Source organism: Brachypodium distachyon, chromosome 2 (genome assembly GCF_000005505.3).
Source record: "Brachypodium distachyon strain Bd21 chromosome 2, Brachypodium_distachyon_v3.0, whole genome shotgun sequence".
Taxonomy (NCBI): domain Eukaryota; kingdom Viridiplantae; phylum Streptophyta; class Magnoliopsida; order Poales; family Poaceae; genus Brachypodium; species Brachypodium distachyon.
In genome coordinates, this window is record NC_016132.3 from 20081592 (window position 1) to 20101622 (window position 20031).

Sequence of the window (20031 nt, forward strand, 5' to 3'; positions counted from 1 at the left end):
TTGTTTCCGGAAAAAAAAACTCATCTTTGCACATGATTTTTCAGTTTGGAACAAACTCACTGAACGAAAAACAGAAAAGAAACAACAATTACATTATTGCAGAAACAACTCTAACATACTATATACTAGTAAGGTGCCATGCTTCGCGACGGAACACAATCGTCCTGATGACCAACATGTAACGGAAATAAAAATTGAAAATGCTAAAATATTGAAATTAAGTGTGTGTTATATGGGTCATACTCAATTGATAAGGTGCAAAAAATTGACAGTACCAAAATATTGAGAAACAAAATAATATGAGAAATGCTACTGCAAGACATGCTAATTTGATGCCTAAATTTAAGAACGCCCACACCATTCACTGGTGCTTATGAATGTTCTCCACGGCCTCTTTATTTTTAGAAGTTCTTTCAATCTCAGCTCTTATGCACCTCATGAAATGGCACGTAATCTCGTTGAAAACAGTAATAGGCCTGCAAGGATAGTTGGTATTATATATATGCATATAATCGTTTGAAATGCCTGGGCAACATTACGTTACAAAGGTTACGTCACATTGTAGGTAGTAGCATGACCCATAGTCTTTATTGGTCTCAAGGTGCCGATGACGGAGAAATACTTACCATCCCTTGTTTAAGGAAATGTACCAAAAAAAAAGTTAGTACTTTACAACAATCACAAAATAATGCGTGCAGTAGTTGCTTGCTTGATTGCAGCGGCTTGTTTTTCATCTGCATCATTCTGTACCCTATACAATAGATCGAAACATATTATTAATATGACTGCATACTTTCCATATACATATTATTTTCTAAACGATCCAACCATCTTCGGAAGCTGAGCATGCCGGGGCCGGTGCAATCATCGATATTGAAATGGGCATATCCTTCTCCCCAGCCAAGGTTTCTTACGATGCCAACGACAATAATCTACAAATTTAACAAAAAAAAGAAGGTAAATTAACAATTCATGGGCATCTCAGAAGCACAAATTAACACATATGTTTAGGCTGCACCATGTCAGGCTCCAAACCGTCAGAAATTTGCTTCGTCGTGATTTCTGAGATGCCCGGGAAGACCCCAGAGGTACATTTTTTTGTTGTAACCAGTGGGTCGGTTATTTTGGACGTGCCCGGCACGACTCCCATGCTCGATCCTTTTGTTGTAACCGGTGGCTCGGTTATTTCAGGGGTGGGATCTAATTACTAAAGTTAGAACACGTATGTAAGTAAACAATGATAAAAAAAGGCTGCCATAGCACATACCTTGATCACACTCAAAGAATATTCTAGGATTCGTGTTCCGTTCTGTGTCGAATAATATGAATGGCATCTTGTGTCTGAAAGCTGACATATCGCTCTACAAAACAAGTTATTTGGTGAATTAATATGTGAACACAATATCTTTGATGCCTTGAAACTTTGTGATACAAGAAAATACCTGTTTAACTGGTTCGGACAATTCGTGTCCCGTGAAATGCTCCATGTATTTCAACATGAATAAACCACATGATGAGCTGTAGGATAACAAATATCGATCAAGGCCTTTATCTGACAAGGTGGTCATAATCTAGTAGTGTTGAGCGTACCTATCTGTTTGCGTTTTGTGCCGTAGCATTTCCTCTACTGCCCATTTTGTAACGTCCATATCCGGCCATCTATTGCACGTTAACTCTGGCATTGTCTCTTGGACAATTTTGATATATTTTGACAAGCCTTTTAGCTGTTAAAGTTTGCAGGCTTAGTCTTCGAGGTAAAATATTTGAACTTTAATGAAGTAGCAAATACTCACCGTCTTATGGAGGTCATTGCGATTCATTATAGCACCAAATGAGTCGAGGACCTGTACAACGCGTTTGGGAGCATTGATATTTGCCAGGTACCAATGCGAGTCTTTGATGTTAACCAGTAAAAATACCTGAAATAAGTATTCTGTTAGTTATAGTCATAGAATAGATAATAAAACTTAATCAAACAAACTGGCTGGTGTGGATGTGTTGTAACCATGTCGTTGTCCAAATACTCTAGAATCAATTTTACTATCAATTGGCGTTTTCTTTTCGATGGGTTGACATCAATCTCCGTTCCGTCCTCATTGTTTCCACCATCCCGCTTCAGCATAGCACTAGTAATTGAGGTCTCTAGATATATCTTTCGACCCACTCGTGTGAGCATATTTTTCCGGGTTCTTAAGTCGTATCGTATATGTAAGCACTTACGACCTATAATTTTATTAAAAAAAATAAGATTAGTATGTAAAAAATTTAGATAGATATGTGGTTCGATTTAAAAAATAGTCATATGGATTATTCATACAACTACACTTACATCCCCTTCCAGCCATGCTCGGTCATCCGTAAGAGACCTCAAAATCTTATAATTCAAAGGCAAATCATGGATCTTTATCAATTCTTCTTCTTGTACAGCGGACTTGGGTTTGATATAATTGATGTACTCTATTTCTGCCATGCCGAAGCTGTCAGGAAATAACATACGGAAAGTTTATTGTCAATAAAAGCGTAGAGAATAGGTACCTTCTGATAAAACCGTCGTCCCTACATTCGGCATGATCGTAGCCTGAAGGGGATTTGAGTCGTTTTTGTTTTCAGACACGATAGAAGGAACCGAGAGGCCTGCATTTTCATTTGATCATGTCGTTGCCCAAAGTCGCTAAGAAAAGGGAATATGTACCTTGTGTGGACCCACAGCCTGTGGTGGTCATGGTGGCGTTGCCAGAGTCAATCATGGTGTTGATGTTCTCAATAGGCTATCATCAAAAAGTTGTGGGTGAACATGGAGGCATTGGAGCAGTATTTCCTATTTCGTTATGATTGAAGTGCAAGTTGGTAATACTAAGAAGCAATTGAAAAGCTAGATGATTTGCTCACGGAAAGAGCGAAATAAATACCAAAAGGAACTTTTGATGGACGTATTCTTTACCGACAAGCTCCAGCACCTCCTCCTCGTCCTTCTACTGTTTTGAAAAAAAATAACATGAGCAATCATAATCTGAAACGAAACATTACGTGGCAGCACCAGGACCAATAACGTAAATTAATCAATCAATCAAATATATGGAGCTGAACTGGCCATGCATCTTTGCCAAAATTGCACGCAGTGAAGAAAGTAATCAATCAATCAAATATATTGAGCCGTTTTTCTTTTCAGGCATGATGGAAGGAACCGAGGGTGTCTGGTGTTGCTTTTAATGCAGAAAGGAAAACAAACAAATAAGATAAAGTGCTGTGGTACAAACAAAGAAGGAAGCAACCTTAAAAAAAACAAAAAACAAAGAAGGAAACAGGGCAGAGAATGAGAAGAAAAGGATTTACAGTTGCCAAATTATTCAAATGATCAACCAATCTAATTTGAGATGAAATGTCATACTTGAATAATTGTCTTTGAGATGTAGGCTTTGCTATTCACCAAAAATTATACACATTGTTCATTTTTGAGATGCTTGACAATTTCACAACTCATAACTTATTAAAAATAGCAAGCTGTTGCTGTTAATTTAGTTTTCATGATATTCTTTCTTCTTGAAATGTGCACTGTACTGGATGCAGTCTTCAATCAGTCTCAATGACATACCTTGGCCATTGTGGTACTGAGAAAAAGCCACCGTCTCGTAATAAAGCTAGCTACTGGCAAGGGAAAAAAAGAACTGGCTTTTCCTATGATATCTGATGGCTCAAACTGACCTGAACCATAGAAAAATAACTGGAGGGAGCAGTACTGGACTGCAAGTGCAGCAATTAGAGTAGTGTTCAATCAATCAAAATATATGGACTGAACTGGTTTGATTAGAACTGCACTGTATTCTGCCCCTAGATTTATTGATAGGACATTAGATTATTTATAAGTTCAGAACATAACATACGGAAATAAAGAGCACAAATATTTAGAACAGAATGGTATCATCAGATTATCCATGGCCCAGTCCAACAATGTGCACTATTACGTGCTAATCTGGATTTTTTGCTAAAACATTGAAAGATTGGAGAGCTTAAATCAGGACAAATCTGAACATGGCAAACACATTTTTTGATATTAAAGTAGCACGTCACATACAATCTATCACAATCATATATACATACATTACCCAAACAACGAATGTTTCATAACCTTAGACATCCACACACAGAGAGAGATAAATGTTGCTCCGTGTTAATATTTACACATCAACATCCATGAGATACGTAGTTATAAATAAACATCCTATCTATAACAAGAACGGACGTCGAGCAGGCTTTGTAGCTTTGACAACGGTTGCCAGATAAGCCCATCTTTGCTCAAGATAGCTCCGAACAAACTTCAGGTCAATCTCTTCGCTTAACACTTTCTGGCGGAGTTCTGCAATTGTTTAGTAGGCATGTCGCATTAATATTTTTGAATGCATTCTATATCTATTGATCGATAGTTGTCATAGGTAAATATGTTCATGTGTTGCCATGTGACAATTACTAACCCTGTAGTGCAGCAGCTGCAGGGTGTGTTGGGTTCCACGCAATGGTTGTGTGCTCATTTGTATCCAGACACCCTATTTTTAAGTCGAACCATAAAGTAGTTAGCTAAGCAATGAATCAAATGAGATTTTTTAAAATAAATTCATGAGGATGAATAGAGATTATTTACCAAATTTCCGGTTCTTGCGAAGCATAGTTGCACTTACAATCGGTTTGTTGGCTCCGGCAGTTGACCAGCGATAGGAATGCTGGATCAGATAACCACCCTTAATACCGACGTTCATAAGCTTGCCACTACAGTTTGAATATCAAAAATATGATTAGCGGAGTTTTTATATATAATTAGGAGTACTATTTAACGATTATTGTACCTCAAGTCCATTATGGTGATCTCTCGGTACTGTTCAGCATATGGGTATCTTCCAACGATCTCAAGATACCGAAATAAACCACGATACCAATTAAGTTTGTATAAAGTAGTATTAGTGAAGTTTGATGATAGAAAACACATGTGTCTTTGTTGAGAATTTGCAATGCTGAACCAAAGTGTATTGTACATACCTACGCATGTTTTGTTTGGGCGGCTGACAACTTCCGAATAGGGTGTGAACTCCTTTGGGTACAAGGGAAACGGAATTGCCATGGTGCAGTTGACAACATTTGTCTTGCGATCAAAGGCACACTCAAATGTGCTCCCAATGTTTCTAAAGACCATTTCTTGAGCGTTTGGATGGAAAGAGACATTGTGTATTGTGTAATTTTTTCCTGATTCCAGGATGAGCTTGAATCGGTTCACTTGTTCATTTCCCGCCACAATTGCTTCAATTTTGGCCCCCTTTATATGTATTATATATAGAACAAAATGTTAGTTTATAAATACATGTTTCAAGTTGCAGTTTAGGGATTGTTGGTACTTACAGTCTTGTCCATAAGAATGAATCGTATGTCATCACCATATGAGTTCGGAGGAAATTTTACCACTACCCTGACACAAATGCTCCATCTTGTGTTTGTGTAGATATCATCCATCTCAATGTCATCGAAGTCTTTGAATATATAGTCCAGTTAAACAAAAAGCATAATATAGCTAGTAATATTAGGTAGCAGTATTTGTTTGTTCTGAGAGGAAGGTCTACGCTAAACTTACCTAGGTGGCGGCGGGAGTGTTGTATAATCCGCATATTTGCACTTACGTGTAAGGTTTGATGGTGCCATCTATCTATGTATTGATAAATGTTAGTATGGGTAATCGCAATGGGACATATATTATTATGTTCTTTTAGAACTATTTGAAAGTAAGGAAGTAGAGATGCTAAGTGTTTCAGAAATCTTAACCAAACGTGTTATGTAATATTCAAACATAATGTACTGTAGAACACATAATACACAGAAGCTGATCCCCCCTAACTATGTAGATCCCATGGCAGAACAAAGCTTAGTACAATATCTAACCGAAACAACAAATAGGTCCTAATTCGCGTACTATGGTTATTATTTGCTGAACATTCCAATCTGGTACTTGTACTATTCATACCGGGAAGCCAGGAAATAACAAAAGTTAAAGGGAGAGTCTAATTCTCAGCTACCTGAAATATTTTTGCGTCTGGGCCAGTTTTTTGTTTACTAATTGTTGATAACCACACACTTTCTTAGCTATTGAGCTGAAAACGAAACTAACACAAGAAAGCACAAGCATCAGCCCCCGATACCCCCTCTCTTTCTTGTATAAACAAACTGAGTATCAAACAGTGTACAACCTTTCTTAGAAAAAATTAAAATGAAACTGAAACTTAAATTCGAACTGAAGTGGGTATATATTTATCACTACTGCAGCTTGCCATGATAAATTAAATTGCATGATCAACCAAGTGAAAGGAATCATAGTTATCCAAAACCAAGTAGCAGATCAGACTCTATTTCGGTCAATAAATGAAGCAAGAACTAACCTAAATCAAAGCTAGATTTTTTGATGCAATCAGAGCACGTACCAAAGCAGTCGCTAATTAACCATGGAAAGCAATCAGCCACACAACCAGACAAGTAAACCAATGAGAACAAAGAAGAATCAAACTACAAGCAAGCAACAGAGACAACAATCAGAATGCGAAGGAAAAGAACAAAGTGGTCAGCCTGGTGAACTGACCTCTTTTCTCACCGTAGCTCCTCTAGCTCCCCTTTATTCACTTATCTTCCGACTTATCTCCTACAAATCACAGATGGCAGAGCATTATCACACTGTGTTGTACTGAAAACCAAGAAGAAAATTAAGATAAGACAATCTCTGACCAATTACGATAAGAAAATTGATTTACTGATGGCATAATTCTCTACATGTTATGACCATGATTATTGATAATTCATAATTTTGTTGATGATCAGGGCCGACTGGGATGGAATACACTGATTACTGGAGATACACATATATAGAACCGGATAAAAAACATATATAATTGTGGTACCAAGTCAAGTCAGTCATTGGTTCAAGAGTTGACAAAATTAGCAGGTATGTTTTTTTAGTAAATATCAGGAAGATCATGTACTCAGTTATAAGATTGATCAATAAGGCCAGGTGAATACCAACCTATTGCATATAAAAGCATCAGAAGGGACAGCAAATACCCGTACTGAACATATGAAGATATGAAGATAAAATTTGTTCTATTGAAAGGAACATATCATATCTGCATCGTTGTAGTGTTCAGGTTGAGTGCAAAGCATAGCTCTGTGTTCATATGGGCTAGAGAAGCATATGTACGTACAGCATGGATAGTCCAGTATATATATATATTCATATGGGCTTGAAAAGAAACAACGTCATGGCAGATTTTTTGAACACAGACAGAGCACGTACCAAAAGCAGACGCTAATTAACCATGGAAAGCAAATCAGGCACACAACCAGACAAGTAAACCAATTCGAACAAAGAAGAATCAACCACAAGCAAGCAACAGAGACAACAATCAGAATGAGAAGGAAAATAACATAGCGGACAGCCTGGTGAACTGACCTCTTTTCTCACCGTAACTCCTCTACCTCCCCTTTCTTCACTTATCTTCTGACTTATGTTCTACAAATCACAGAGACATAACAAATAAGAATGAAGAATGCAGACGAGGGAGTAGAAACTCTAGAAATTTTGAGCAGGATGAAAAAAAGAGAGGAATAGACAAAACCTATAGCTCGCCGGAGCTCCTCCAGCCTCCAGGTCCACTTCCTTCACTTGTGTTCTGAGTTCTACACATCTCAACATGAAACAACAACGAAGAAGGAAGAATGCCATTAGCAACAACAATGGAGAAGAAAGAACGCCATTAGGTACAGAAAGAATTGAGGAGAAACCGTAGAACTCTACAACTATACTAACAATGCCGGAAGCGAGACGGGAAGAGCAGTGGAGAGGAGAGAGTGGTGGAACTCGTACCTGGTCTATTTGTAGACGCGGAAGGAATGAACCCCCAGAAGTGGGGAAGTGGGGAAGTTGCAGTCCAAGGAGCTGACCACGTTTGCTGACCGAGGTACAGGCGAGGAACCGCAGGAAGTGCAAGTCCTGTAACCGCCATCGCATGGTTTCTGTTAGAGAGGAGAACAGGAGAGGGAGATGGGTGGGTGTGTGGGGGGGGGAGGGGGGGGCGAGATGCGGATGGCGGCAGGCCGGCGGCGGATGAGGAGAACGGGAGAGGGAGATGGGTGGTGGGTGGTTGGGGGGGCGGGCGGGCGAGATGCGAACGGCAGCAGGCCGGCGGCGGATCGGGATTTTCATTTTTTTCGGTTTTTTGTTTTTTCGTTCGCGCTGGCCGCTGCGTTCGTTTTGCGGTGGCATGGGTTGTAATATTCTCGAAGTGAAAATCCACTCAATTAAAAAAAGTATTTAAAAAATAAAAAAGACAAGCAAAGCCTTAGCCGCATCACTCTCTTATCTCACTCTCAGCTCACCCTGCTCGTTCATCCCCTTGCCTGAACGTGCTCACACCAGCCGCCACCCAGCCTCGCCGTTGGCCATGTCCGGGCGCGCGCCGGAGTTCTCCCCGCGTCATCGACCGCGGCATCGGCGGCTTCCCCGACCGCACTTACCCTCTGATTTGGGGCCGGCGACGACCAAATCGGGCCCCCGAATCCGGGTGCCGCCGCCGCCGACTCGGCCGGCGCAACCGCCGGCTCGGCTGTCCAGGAGATCCGACGCGGCCTCCAGAGCTCAGCCCCAACATCCTGTCCTTCTTCCTCGGCCCCCGCCGGCCTCCATCCTCTCTCCTGCCAAAACAACACTGCACTGCAGGTAATTGAGCACTCCTCACTCCGCCAGAGCTGCCCCTCCGCTTTCTTGCCTTTCAATAAAAAAAATTTGGAGAAAAAACAACAGGATTCATTCATCGAATATTACCATGTACATCAGCCTTTGTGCACTGCAGGTACGTGAAAGTATGCCATACCAAAACAACATCAGGACAATGGATGCACAACCAGAGAAAAGAAGGTTTAAAGAAATAGGGAACCAGCCAGAAGGTAAAGTAAACATGCCAAGTTTCAGGTAGATTTGAGAACAGAACATACTCATTATGTATGCTATTTCATTTGACCACGCATTTATTTATTAAGCTATCATGACCAAAGATGCCAGCACAATTCATTATATTTGTCGATTTATACTAATTTCGAGTTCCAGTTCGAAAGAGTATACACAGCAATCTTGTGAAGGCATAATTCCTCCCATGTACATTAGCAGAACAACAAAATAACTGGATACACTCGAAAACATGCGTAAAAACTTCCTCTTTTTGGTCTTCTTTGACGACCACAATAAATAGGTTTCTTTCGAATATTTTGTCTGTATATACTCTACTCTATCAGAAGACAACAATACCTTCATTCTACTTTCATTAATTTGGATCAATGAAATTAGGGGCGAGCTGGAACTGTATCAAAGTTAATAGAAGTTTAATGATGCTGTAAATAACAGAACATAGGAAAAAGCTACATACATCTTCTCTGTTGAAAGGCATAATTTTACAGAAATCACGTACTACAAGTTTCTTACATGCTTATATCAGAACAAGAAACTCTGAATAAAGAATCAAAGCCTGGATGCTGTAAATAACCCAACACAAGACGACGTGGCGGACCACTGAATCACTGTGAATGAAGATACCATGCTCTATTTCTCAAACTCTCTCAGACAACTCATCTTTTACTGCACCATTTAGTTAAATCATCCTCAACTGGGTCGTCCATACAATTTCCTGAAACCGGCGCCCTGGCACATCACTCACGAATCAAGGAAATCAACTAATTAAGCATAGAGGTGACTCTGCAGATCTGCAAGATGGGAACAACAATTGTGAGCAATAACATAAGTAAAATGCAGCTTAACAAATTCAGAACCTACCGGTGGACGTTCCACTTTCCAGTTTTCAACTTCTCAGGGAGAATAACACTGTAGCCCTGCATTGAAGAAGCTATGGACATTCAGTTAATGATAATATATTAGAAACAAGCAATATCTGAAACCAAAAATATACAGATGGCTGAACTCAAAACATCTAAGTCCAAAAAATAAAATGAACAATGTCAGCGTACATGTTTAGGCCAACAAATTACGCTAGGAAGAAATCTGTCAGCAACAGTATAGTAAAACAAAAAAAAATTAAGTCATGTATGACAAGGATCTGCAAGGCAGAAACATATATATATATATATATATATATATATATATATATATATATATATATATATATATATATATTAAATTGAATTACATGGACGCTTGTTATTTTCTTCCAGTTCAATCATGCAGTGAGTACTTCCTTGTACACAATGTTTTTTGTGGTAGACACCACGGACATCTTTTGTTTCTTTGGTTTCCTTGCCCTTGCCTTGTTCGTATTCTCATCGTCCTGCATGGCGAGGATCTTTATGTTCCCTCTTGCTGTTGCTCTCGACAAGGCCACATGCAACTGGCCGTGGGAGAACACTGGATTTGGTAGGTAAATGCCGACAATCGGTATCATCTGCCCTTGTGCTTTGTTGATTGTCATTGCGAAGCTCAGTCTAATCGGGAACTGCTTCCTCTTGAAACGGAACGGAAACATGTCATCGTCGGAGGGGCAAAGCGGAATCCGAGGAAGGAACACCCTTTTCCCGTGTTGCTGCCTTACCACGATCTCGGCATCAATTGCATTTCTCTGGAATCCCCGGACTATGAGCCTTGTGCTGTTGCACAATCCGTTAACCGGGTCAATATTCCTGAGCAGTATAACAGGGCAGTTGATCTTCAATTTAAGAACGTGCGGAGGCAGCCCGTTCGGGGTAAGCGAGTTTAAAAACTCGGGAGGGTAGTAACCGTGCGGATCATCCTCCGCACTGTCAAAGCTATGGTACACCCTCTCCTCTCCATTGAAACGCTCTATCATTCGCATGTTTATTTTGTCGACGCAGTCGTTCTTCGTGGAGAGGATAGCTCTAGAAGTAATAGTTCAGGTCGGCCATGCTGGTGTTTAAAGCTGGGAAAACATGGTCGATCAGCCTCTGTATGTCACTCTCCTTGTCAGTAGACTGCACACAAACGTCTTTTGGAAGCTTTATGTTGCCTTCTTCATCGGCCTCCTCGGTGCCATTACCGACGCGCAATAAGAAGTTGGCGAACCACGGGTCGGCATGCGCCCTCATGTTTGTCACGAGCTTGAGCTGTCGCATGGTCTGCCATAGATGGGAACTACGTAGGCTCGCGTCGATTATTTGACCCCGTGTGCCCTTCCTCACAACCGGAAGCACCTGCCTGAAGTCACCGCCGAACACGACAGTCTTCCCGCCGAAAGGCCGGTCTCGTTGGCCCATGATGTTGTGCATGCTATTGTCTAATGCCTCGATCGCCTGCCGCTTGGTCATTGTGGCCTCATCCCATATGATACGCGAAGCCATCCTTAGAAGCTTGGCCGTGCCACTCTGTTTTGTGAAGCTGCATGACGCGCCATCATCAATGTTAAGGGGTATCTTGAACCTCGAGTGGGCGGTCCTGCCTCCTGGCATGATGGAAGCAGCGATACCCGCTGTCGCTGTAGCCACTGCTATCTTATTCTCACCTCGGAGCTTAGCGAGCAAGGCCCTGTACAAGAATGTCTTCCCGGTGCCTCCTGGCCCATCAATAAAAAACACTCCTCCCGCATTGCTGTCAACAGCTGCCAGTATCTCATCGTATGCGTACCTCTGCTCAGAGTTAAAGGAGGACGCTAGAGAAGTGTCCGCCACATCGACCTGGATACTGGTCTCCTCGATTATCTCCCTAGCCTCGCCCCCAGTGTCGTCGTATGTTTCGTCGATATTCGGAAGAGGGAAGGACGTTATTTCTTTGCCCACGGACTGCAGAATGCCCCTTATTTCAAGCAATACCTTCTGCTCCACCTCGATTGGGCAAGTGAGGGACCGTCTGAAGTCGTCGGACATTCCGTCAAGGTGCCTATCCCAGAGGCCACGCGGATCCCCAGGCTCACAGAATACCAGAATTGTCGCGAAGAGCCTTCGGAGCGATGATGGCATAGCCCACTGTTCCGCCTCCATGAGGCACTCGTCGAGCGTGTTGTCGGCCTCAATAAGACCCCTCTTCTCGGCAGCCTCCCGAAAGGTTTGACATAGGAGGCCTTCAACTGTCCGCGGGTCTTGGAAGGAATTAGAGCCAGCGACATGGTTAAGGAGCACCCTCACATAAGTATCTATCTCCCTCCGCAGGATGGGCTGACACGATTCGACCTACTTGGGGCCGTTGTTCTCTTTTCTTCCAATACTTTTCTCCTGCTATCCATCTGAACCATTCTGGAAAATCCTTGTACAGTATAGTTCTTGCCCACTCGTGTATTTTGTTGGCCTCAAAATACTCTGTGAGCATGGACTTCGATGCTTTCTCCCGCGCGGCCACATCTCTAAGGTCCTCATTTGCGTTGAACGACACCATATGCATACCCGGAAGATGAAGCGGCAGCTGTAGTACCGACGGATTGTTATCGTAGAGGTCGAACCCAAAGATCCTCCATAAAGCTTCTGATGGAGTAACCCACCTTGCGTCAACATATCTTTTAATCTCGTCGATGTTCCCGTTGCTGTCAGGCTGTTCAAAATTCATCGACGTTCGATCTCCTCCCTTGTAGATGTACTTGTACACATATTTCACCGCCTTGATGCTGGAGCACACCTCGACGTTAATGTGGCAATTGAACATACGAAGGAGGTAAGGGTTGTATGGCACGACCCATCTGTTATCTAGCGTCTGGCCTCGGACACGAGCACTGCGACCGTTGTCCCGTCGACGATACACTGGATAGGAGTCCTTCCCCTGGAGGGTAGTACTGTTGAACGGCCTCGGGTATTTGTTCTTACACAACCCGTCCTGCATGCACACGTTGTTGGCTTTGAGAACACCACACGGGCCATGCATCATGTGCTTGACAACCATGGCGTAAAGCTCCGGGTACTTGTGCTTGTCCGGGAGCTCGGCCGAGATTAGGTGGTCATATTGCTCAGGCATCACGAGCTTATATCTGGAATCCATGATCAGCAGGAAGTGGGCATGTGGGAGGCCTCTCTTTTGGAACTCGACCACGTAAACATACGCTTTGACAACTCCAAGGATGTGTTTCTTCAGAAGCATATCTTTCATGGCTTCAAGCTTCACTTTATATACCCGCACGACCAGATCCGGTCGGTCCTGAGGAGTCTGGCCTGGCAACAACTCTTTGACTATCTCGTCCCAATTGGGGTTGCAGGTCATTGTTAGGAAGATGTTCGGCTTGCTGTGCTTTTGCACCAATGCCATTGCATCCATGTGCCTCCTCTTCATACATCTGTCACCTCCTTGGAATGAACATGGGAGTACAATCCTTTTGCCGATCTGGCAGGCTCGAGTCTCCCCGGCCGCGATGCTATCAACGACTCCTTTGTATAGTTCAGCTCGAATCAGTGGCTGGTTGTCCCGAAACCATTGCAACCCGGTGCCCTTGATCTTTATGTACATGTCGACTGTGTACTACTGGAATAGCCGTCCTCCATGCAGTATCGCGTCTGTAACTTGTAACAGTAGTAGTCCCTGACAGATACACATAGATGGTGACCCGCATCTGCGTAATAAAAAAGGTGGGAGGAGTTAGAAAACTAACATAATGGTACCTGGATCGTCGCTGCTAGACGCCCTTGATCGTTGGGCAACCTCCCAATTTACGCCTCGTTTGGGGATGTTGGGATGCCACCTGAGCTCTCCCTTTGGGAAGAATAGCGGGTACGACAGCGGGTCATAGCAGCTTTGCGTGGCATGAATGCCATACCTCTCGTTGTTGTCCCTGTACAGAGTGATGCTGCGTTGAAACCTCCTTGCTAAGTCAGTGCCCTCCACCCAGATAGCGGCCACCTCCGAAGCAATCGGAGTGTTGTATGTTCGTTGATCTAGCTTCTTGTCAGTGTTTAGGTCGATGCGGTACTCCGCGAGGCTGTCCACACAAGCTCCTAGACTCCTAAACGTCTCGGAGTACAGGTTTCCTCTCATGATGTGGGCCACCTTCTTACAACATCTTGGTCCAGTCTCTTGGTAGCTTCTGCGCGATGGCTTAGACTGGGGTCGTCATCGTAGAAGTAGAGTTGTAGATGTTCTGGCTTCGACCCAGCCCCGAAAGTGTACGTTATGGTACATTGTTCCGTGAGCCCAGAAGGTGTACACCCCAGAAGTCATGTTTGTATACTTGTTGTCAAGACTGACGCTGAGGGTCGTGAAGGAGAAGTGCCCGTTGAAGAACCTAATGCTGTTCAGAAAATGGCGCGAGTCCGCATCAGCGCTAGACCAGAGCGTCATAAGCTCTGGGTCAGGATCTGGCACCGCGTTGGTGAGCTCTCTCTTTCCTCCCCGACAGCAGAAACCTTTCGTCTCGTACTCAAAGTTCTTGGTCTTACAGTGTCTGCAGTCGTCGCCTTGCTTCAGGCTATGGGTTCTGTCGGGGATGTTGGAGTAGACGAAATCGAATGGGTCGATGATATCGCTCACGGGTGAGTCCCCCGCTCGCTCGTCGATGTCCATGTCTTCGGTATTAGAACCTGCAGGTGTAGAGATAGAGATCAACTTTATATGACCATTTGACATATCTTATAGCATCGAGAACAACAATGGTAGTGCGTACATTCAACAGCAAAAATGTAGTACTCATCATCCATCAGCTCATCGGAAGAGGCATCTTGGCAAGCGTCCTTGTCACATGTAACGCGGGAAAAGGGTGTTCCTTCCTCGGCTTGCATGAGATGCTTCAGGAAGGCATCCTTGTCACTTGTGTTGTGATCTGGGTCAGCGAACATCAACCCAAGGATCCTAGGAAAAGAAGCAGGCCATAAATTTGATGATTACTGTCGGTTCCAATGGTGAATGTTGGCGATGAAGGCCCCGATTGGGATGCACGCAACGCTGGAGCGCTCGACGCCAGGCCGTTGGCAGATTGATCTGGGCACGGCAGTGCGATGGATTCAGGGCATGGGGTGCCTCTCCTGGCTGCAAGTTTTGCAATTCGACTGGCGCTTTTCGCTCTGTCTCGCTCCCTTCTGCGGGCACTGCTGGCCTCCTTCTCCTCGGATGTTTGCTTATCCCGGCAAGCTATGTCTCGCTCCCTTCTATGGGTATTGTTGGCCTCCTTCTCCTCGGGTGTTTGGTTTTCCCGGCATGATCTGTGTCGCTCTACGGGCATTGTTGGCCTCTTTCTCCTCGGGTGTTTGTCTATCCTGGCATGCTCTGTCTAGCTCCCTTCTTGCCACAATCTCGTTGGGTGTCAAACAATCTCGTCGGGCTCTGTCTCGCTCCCGTCTATGGGCATTGATGGCCGCCCTCTCCTCAGGTGTTTGCTTATCCCGGCGGGCCTGGTCTCGCTCCCTTCTAGTCTGATTTTTTTTTTCCCGCTTGTATGCATAATTGTCGATTGGAGACTCATATGCTCCAAATTCCTTAATGTTTGAGGATCCTTCAACTGTTCAAAGGACAGGGTAGCACGGAGATAAAATGGAATGGTTTGGATGATAAATTGTGCAACCTAACAGGAATGGAAGCCTATCAATTTGCAACTGTTCAAAGTGTGGTTACCATTTGGAGTATCTCCACGCTGTGTTGCACTCTGAAATGTGAGATTACTTTGCGTGGGATGTCCAACTGTCAATTTGCAAAGGAAGTATATCCAATGTGAATTAGGCTCTTGATAACAATTACAAGCGATATTCTCACAGCAATGGAAATCATATTTTATGATGAGGCACGTACCTTGAGTCGAATTGGATGATTGAGTATATCTGTTAGTAATATCTTCTAGAACAGCATGGCTCCGATCAATATATCCAACACCTACCCGCGTACTGTCATCTGAAATTACAATGTCATGTAAAAGACTGGATATTTAAAAAATTTGTATAGCGTATTAACAGAAGGTGTCTCAATTATACCATATTAGTGCTCAATTTATTGATATGCTCATCTATAATAACAGAAGGAAGAATATGCTTGAGAAGGAAGAATATTCATGGCGTGCTGTACCCATGGACAGGTAGTGTCACGTTCCTCACTTGCTCTTGTATGCTACTTCCTCCGTTTATACAATTGTTGTCTTCATATTACATGTATCTAGACGCTTTTCAAGAAATTAGGATCGGAGGGAGTACCATGTATGGTGAAACATGTTTTATTCTGAGAATAAATAGTCATGGCAGCAGCTGAACCATTATATATGCTAATCTGAAAGAAGTACAGGTCCTAGCTGTCAACTTATGAGGCAAGGTGGACTATCATGAAAACTAAAGCGCCAGCAATGGAAGCATACCATGAAACCTACAGTAACCCTGTAGCAGTGCATAATAAAATCATTGCAAAGTGCACATTTTAAGGAGGCATATCATGAAAACTAAACTGACAGCAATGGCAGCCCATTTGAAGAAGTTGCAAAGTACCTTGTCTCGAATTGGACGACTGAGTAAATCGGTTAGTAATGTCTTCGAAAGCAGCACGCCTGCGATTAGCATATCCAACATCTACTGGCGTACTGTTCTCTGAAATTACAAATTGAGGAGGTCATATACAATTTCAGTAGATCATATAGCGCCATCCTGTTGTAAATTACAATTTCAGACCTGAATTTTCGTTTTCGTTTTGCGGCAGCAATGTAGTAGGAAGTCGTCGTGGCTGATAAGACATGGTCGGCCGCACCCAGGACTGGAACAAAGGCATAGTGAAATTGTGAAGCATGAACTATACTCCATTTTGTACCTCATCCATTTTTTCCTGGTTGCTCTTTGCCTGATGGTAAGAAATTAAAATTGACGCTTGCTACTGCCTTCTGTTGTAATTCTAAACAGGTCTCACAGTTTCATTCCTTTGCTAATATTCTCAGGTCTAATACTGTTTTACTTACACAGGTACACTTGCTTCCTTTTTCTACAGCTATATGAGGATATCATCGATCTGGGCTGGAGGTTGATGATGTGCTTAGGATGCAATTCCTACTTGCCGCTGTGTGTGAATCTAAAGAATAGTATAGACTGACCTGATGTTGATTGATCAGCAGGGCTCGCGTTCGTCAACGCCCGGAGGGAGAAGGTAGCTATGGAACCTGGAGTTGTACGATTTTGGCTTGCTGGCGATTCTTTTGTTTTCCTGGGCGAGCGCTGGAGTCAACGGCGGCGGCCGGTGAGGCTGAGGCCGCGAGAGATCGTCGGCCGTTGAGCACCGGCTCCGGGCGTACGGTCTGCGAGGCGCCGGCGCGTGTAGGGTATGGCGGGGGAGGATGCTTTTTCAGGCAATGGATGAGTGGCCGCGTACGTGAGGGATTGGAGGATCGATGCTTTTCCCGTGCGGCCGCGTACGCGAGGGAACGGTTTTTTTGACGAGGCTTTTTCCAGGCGAGGGAGAGGACAGACGGGTTTTTTTACGTGGGTTTTTCCGGGCGTGAGGGAGAGGACGTACGAGGGACCAACGTACGCAGACTGGAAATTAAAAATTAGTAGAGATAATGCTACGACGGGTCAGCTTCTCACAAAATATTTCATAAAAAACACTATTCAATGAGATTTGTGAAGCAAACACAATGACCACAAGACAAAGTACAAGGAAAAATGAAACAAAAAAAATAAACTTTAGTTTTTCATAGCTAACATATGTTATGAATCTCAACTACAGTACCTTCGAGATAATGCAAAGGTTTGTTATGAGCATAAATGCGCTCCATTTACACAAATGGACAAAATTTAATGGTTGCGGAGATATCGTTGAGAGGCGATCGTAATACTTAGCAAATAAATCTCCCTAATAAAACATGCCAGCAAATTTCAGCAATAGTTCTTTGGATATAATGAACTCATATTTAATGGCTTTCCTGTAGTTCCCTTGAAATTGTTGTTTTGTACATCAATATGATGATACGATCTCGCAGAAAAGACGAACTTTAATTACCCACCAACTATTCGGGATAAACTTGCGCGTAAGATTACGTGTATACATTTTGAAAAAACATGTATCTTTCTGAAATTGTATCGGGCAGTCAAGTTTTTGAACTGTAATTCTTGACAAAACTAGATGGAGAAAAAAAAACTCAAGTACTGTATATAAACATGCCCTGGTGGGCTGGAATTTCTAAAGCATCGCATAAAACCCACGGGAACGAATGAGGCCGGGGAAGCAGACCCGATAACCAACACGCCCAAGAAAATCCCACTCTTCCGTCCGACCGTCCCCTTCGTCCTCGCCGCAGCCCCCATGTGGCCTCCCTGGGTGAAGACGCGTGCTCCCAACTCCGCCGCGCTCGCCGCCGCTTCCACCACCCCTTCCCTCAAAGACATCCAATCCCTGCTTCAACCGGAGCCCTCCGCCGACCCGCCGCAGTCCGGCGAGTCCTCCCCGTCGCCACGCGTCTTCCACCGCCTCCGTGTCGCGGCCTCCGCTCTCCGCCTCCTCCGCAGCCTCCAGCCGGCGGACCACGGCGGGCGCGTGGTCCTGTACTTCACATCGCTCCGCGTCATCCGCGGCACCTATGAGGAGTGCCGCGCGGTGCGGGCCATCCTGCGTGGGCTCGGCGCCGCGGTCGACGAGCGGGACCTCTCCATGGACGCCTGCTTCCTCTCGGAGCTCGCGGCGCTCCTGCGGCGCCGCCGCGGCGCGGTGACCCTCCCGCAGGTCTTCGTCGGCGGCCGGCACCTCGGCGGCGCCGAGGAGGTCCGCCGCCTCCACGAGTCCGGCGAGCTCGCCCGGATCGTTGCGGCCCCGGCCGACGCCGCCCCCGCCCCCTGCGGCAGCTGCGGCGGCGAGCGCTACGTCCTCTGCGGCAGCTGCGACGGGAGCCACAAGCGGTACAGCCGCAAGGGCGGCGGCGGCTTCCGCGCCTGCGCCTGCTGCAACGAGAACGGCCTCGTCCGGTGCCCCGACTGCTCCTTCCCGGTCGCCTGATCCAGATCCAAGATCCGCTGGGCGGAGGTGGCTGTGGTTCCCCCTCCAATAACTCAACCCTTTGCTGCTACAGTACTGTTAGTTCGACTGCTACTCTCATCAAACCTTGGAGCTAGTGATCATCAGTTCTCCTAGTCCTATACTCCTAGTTTATCAGTAGTTGATTAGTTAAGTGGTTCAAGCCGGTTACAGGTCATCAGAAATTTTAATTTTAGCTTTGCTCCAACCTTGGGTTAGAACTTTCAGAAGATTTGCTGTTCGCTTCTGCTCTTGGTTAATCCAATCAGACTATACAACTTGATTAAAGATACTCTGGTTTTTGTCTCTGTTCATGCATGTCAAGTCTTTTTAATTCGAAGTGCCTGGCGTACATGATTGCTTTGCTTCCGCATGTTTTTCGGCGAGAGACGCGTTGTCGTGTTGCTGCGTTCGCGAACGCAGCACGATACGCATGAGAACAGGAGCATCGGGCCTGCGATGCGATGATTCCTCGTTGTTTCGTGTCGGGGCGCAGCGAGGCGAACGCTCGAAAGACTGGCGTTACATCACGCAGCCCTTTGTGTCGGCCAATCATGGGGTGCTCAATTGCTGACGCCGCTTCGGACACGCACGGCCTGAACAGGAGGATGCGTGCAGTGAAGGCCGAAGGGCGAGCGGCCATACAAATCAGACACTTCTGGACAATAAAAAGTGTCTGATTTAGTCCGTTTGGGGCGTCGTGGCGATCCGGACAGGTTGTGAAGCGTACTCCTAGGCTCCTTGGGTGAACTCGATGAGAAGGATAACTCAGATTTGGACGGAAGTATACGCTGATGACCTGACTAACCGTGCAAAAGACGACAATCAGTACACCAACTCCCTGATAACTGTTATTTGGGCACGGTTGACTCTCACGACCCGACTACACCGTGCACATGACGATGCGCCTTAGCAATTGCTAAACCAACTTTTTGTGATTATTAACGGAACTGAAAGATGTCGTCAACCTGAACACGAAGTTTGAATTCCTGCTAGCAATCGAGAACAAGCAAGAATTAAGATCAGACAATTTGAAATTGCGAATATAGATATGAGATTTAATAGTCTCAAAGAGACGAGTATCGGCGTGGGGTTCTGATAGCGCTTCTGCACTA

General features: G+C 44.5%; 3 protein-coding genes across 15 annotated transcripts; 1 reads left to right on the top strand and 2 right to left on the bottom strand.

Moving 5' to 3' along the window:
* Positions 1–488: 488 nt before the first annotated feature.
* On the bottom strand, positions 489–8111 carry LOC104582639. 10 transcript variants are annotated; one of them, XM_014898317.2, is made up of 16 exons: positions 7889–8111; positions 7641–7701; positions 7475–7534; positions 6611–6670; positions 2942–2975; positions 2693–2768; positions 2536–2634; positions 2330–2463; positions 2006–2223; positions 1794–1919; positions 1591–1724; positions 1443–1518; positions 1268–1361; positions 1019–1200; positions 829–932; positions 489–751 (listed from the first exon to the last, which is right to left on the bottom strand). In XM_014898317.2, the coding sequence occupies exons 8-16, from the start codon at positions 2343–2345 to the stop codon at positions 679–681; spliced, it is 1023 nt and encodes a 340-aa protein (XP_014753803.1). In that variant the 5' UTR covers positions 2346–2463; positions 2536–2634; positions 2693–2768; positions 2942–2975; positions 6611–6670; positions 7475–7534; positions 7641–7701; positions 7889–8111; the 3' UTR covers positions 489–678. The 10 variants fall into 10 exon arrangements, 9 of the variants coding, with proteins under 9 accessions (XP_014753803.1, XP_014753802.1, XP_024314368.1 ...); XM_014898316.2 differs by having other exon boundaries at positions 2910–2975; XM_024458600.1 differs by having other exon boundaries at positions 2536–2768.
* Positions 8112–9392: 1281 nt separating this feature from the next.
* On the bottom strand, positions 9393–16732 carry LOC100823049. 4 transcript variants are annotated; one of them, XR_002963044.1, is made up of 9 exons: positions 16591–16732; positions 16411–16509; positions 15731–15829; positions 15557–15622; positions 14613–15443; positions 13615–14529; positions 10218–13534; positions 9848–9903; positions 9393–9777 (listed from the first exon to the last, which is right to left on the bottom strand). XR_002963044.1 is itself a non-coding variant. In XM_010232970.3 (6 exons), exons 1-5 carry the CDS (start codon positions 16703–16705, stop codon positions 9881–9883), a joined length of 402 nt encoding a protein of 133 aa, XP_010231272.3. In that variant the 5' UTR covers positions 16706–16731; the 3' UTR covers positions 9393–9777; positions 9848–9880. The 4 variants fall into 4 exon arrangements, 1 of the variants encoding a protein (XP_010231272.3); XR_002963046.1 differs by lacking the exon at positions 10218–13534 and having other exon boundaries at positions 14389–14529; XR_002963045.1 differs by lacking the exon at positions 10218–13534.
* LOC100823865 (uncharacterized protein At5g39865) lies at positions 16621–19225 on the top strand. Its single transcript, XM_003566107.4, has 3 exons — positions 16621–16762; positions 16876–16932; positions 17025–19225. The coding sequence occupies exon 3, from the start codon at positions 18212–18214 to the stop codon at positions 18896–18898; it is 687 nt and encodes a 228-aa protein (XP_003566155.1). The 5' UTR covers positions 16621–16762; positions 16876–16932; positions 17025–18211; the 3' UTR covers positions 18899–19225.
* Positions 19226–20031: the final 806 nt, after the last annotated feature.

Coding starts and splice junctions, on each gene's coding strand:
- LOC104582639 (XM_014898317.2), bottom strand. Junction 933..1,018: donor ACGGTTTGGAGCCTGACATG/GTGCAGCCTAAA, acceptor TTAAATTTGTAG/ATTATTGTCGTTGGCATCGT. Junction 752..828: donor ATGCTCAGCTTCCGAAGATG/GTTGGATCGTTT, acceptor TCTATTGTATAG/GGTACAGAATGATGCAGATG.
- LOC100823865 (XM_003566107.4), top strand. CDS start 18,212: ATGTGGCCTCCCTGGGTGAAGACGCGTGCTCCCAACTCCGCCGCGCTC.
- LOC100823049 (XM_010232970.3), bottom strand. CDS start 16,705: ATGCTTCACAATTTCACTATGCCTTTGTTCCAGTCCTGGGTGCGGCCG. Junction 15,830..16,410: donor GTCGTCCAATTCGAGACAAG/GTACTTTGCAAC, acceptor TTGTAATTTCAG/ATGACAGTACGCGGGTAGGT. Junction 9,904..15,556: donor GCGTGGAGATACTCCAAATG/GTAACCACACTT, acceptor TCTTCAATGCAG/GGCTACAGTGTTATTCTCCC.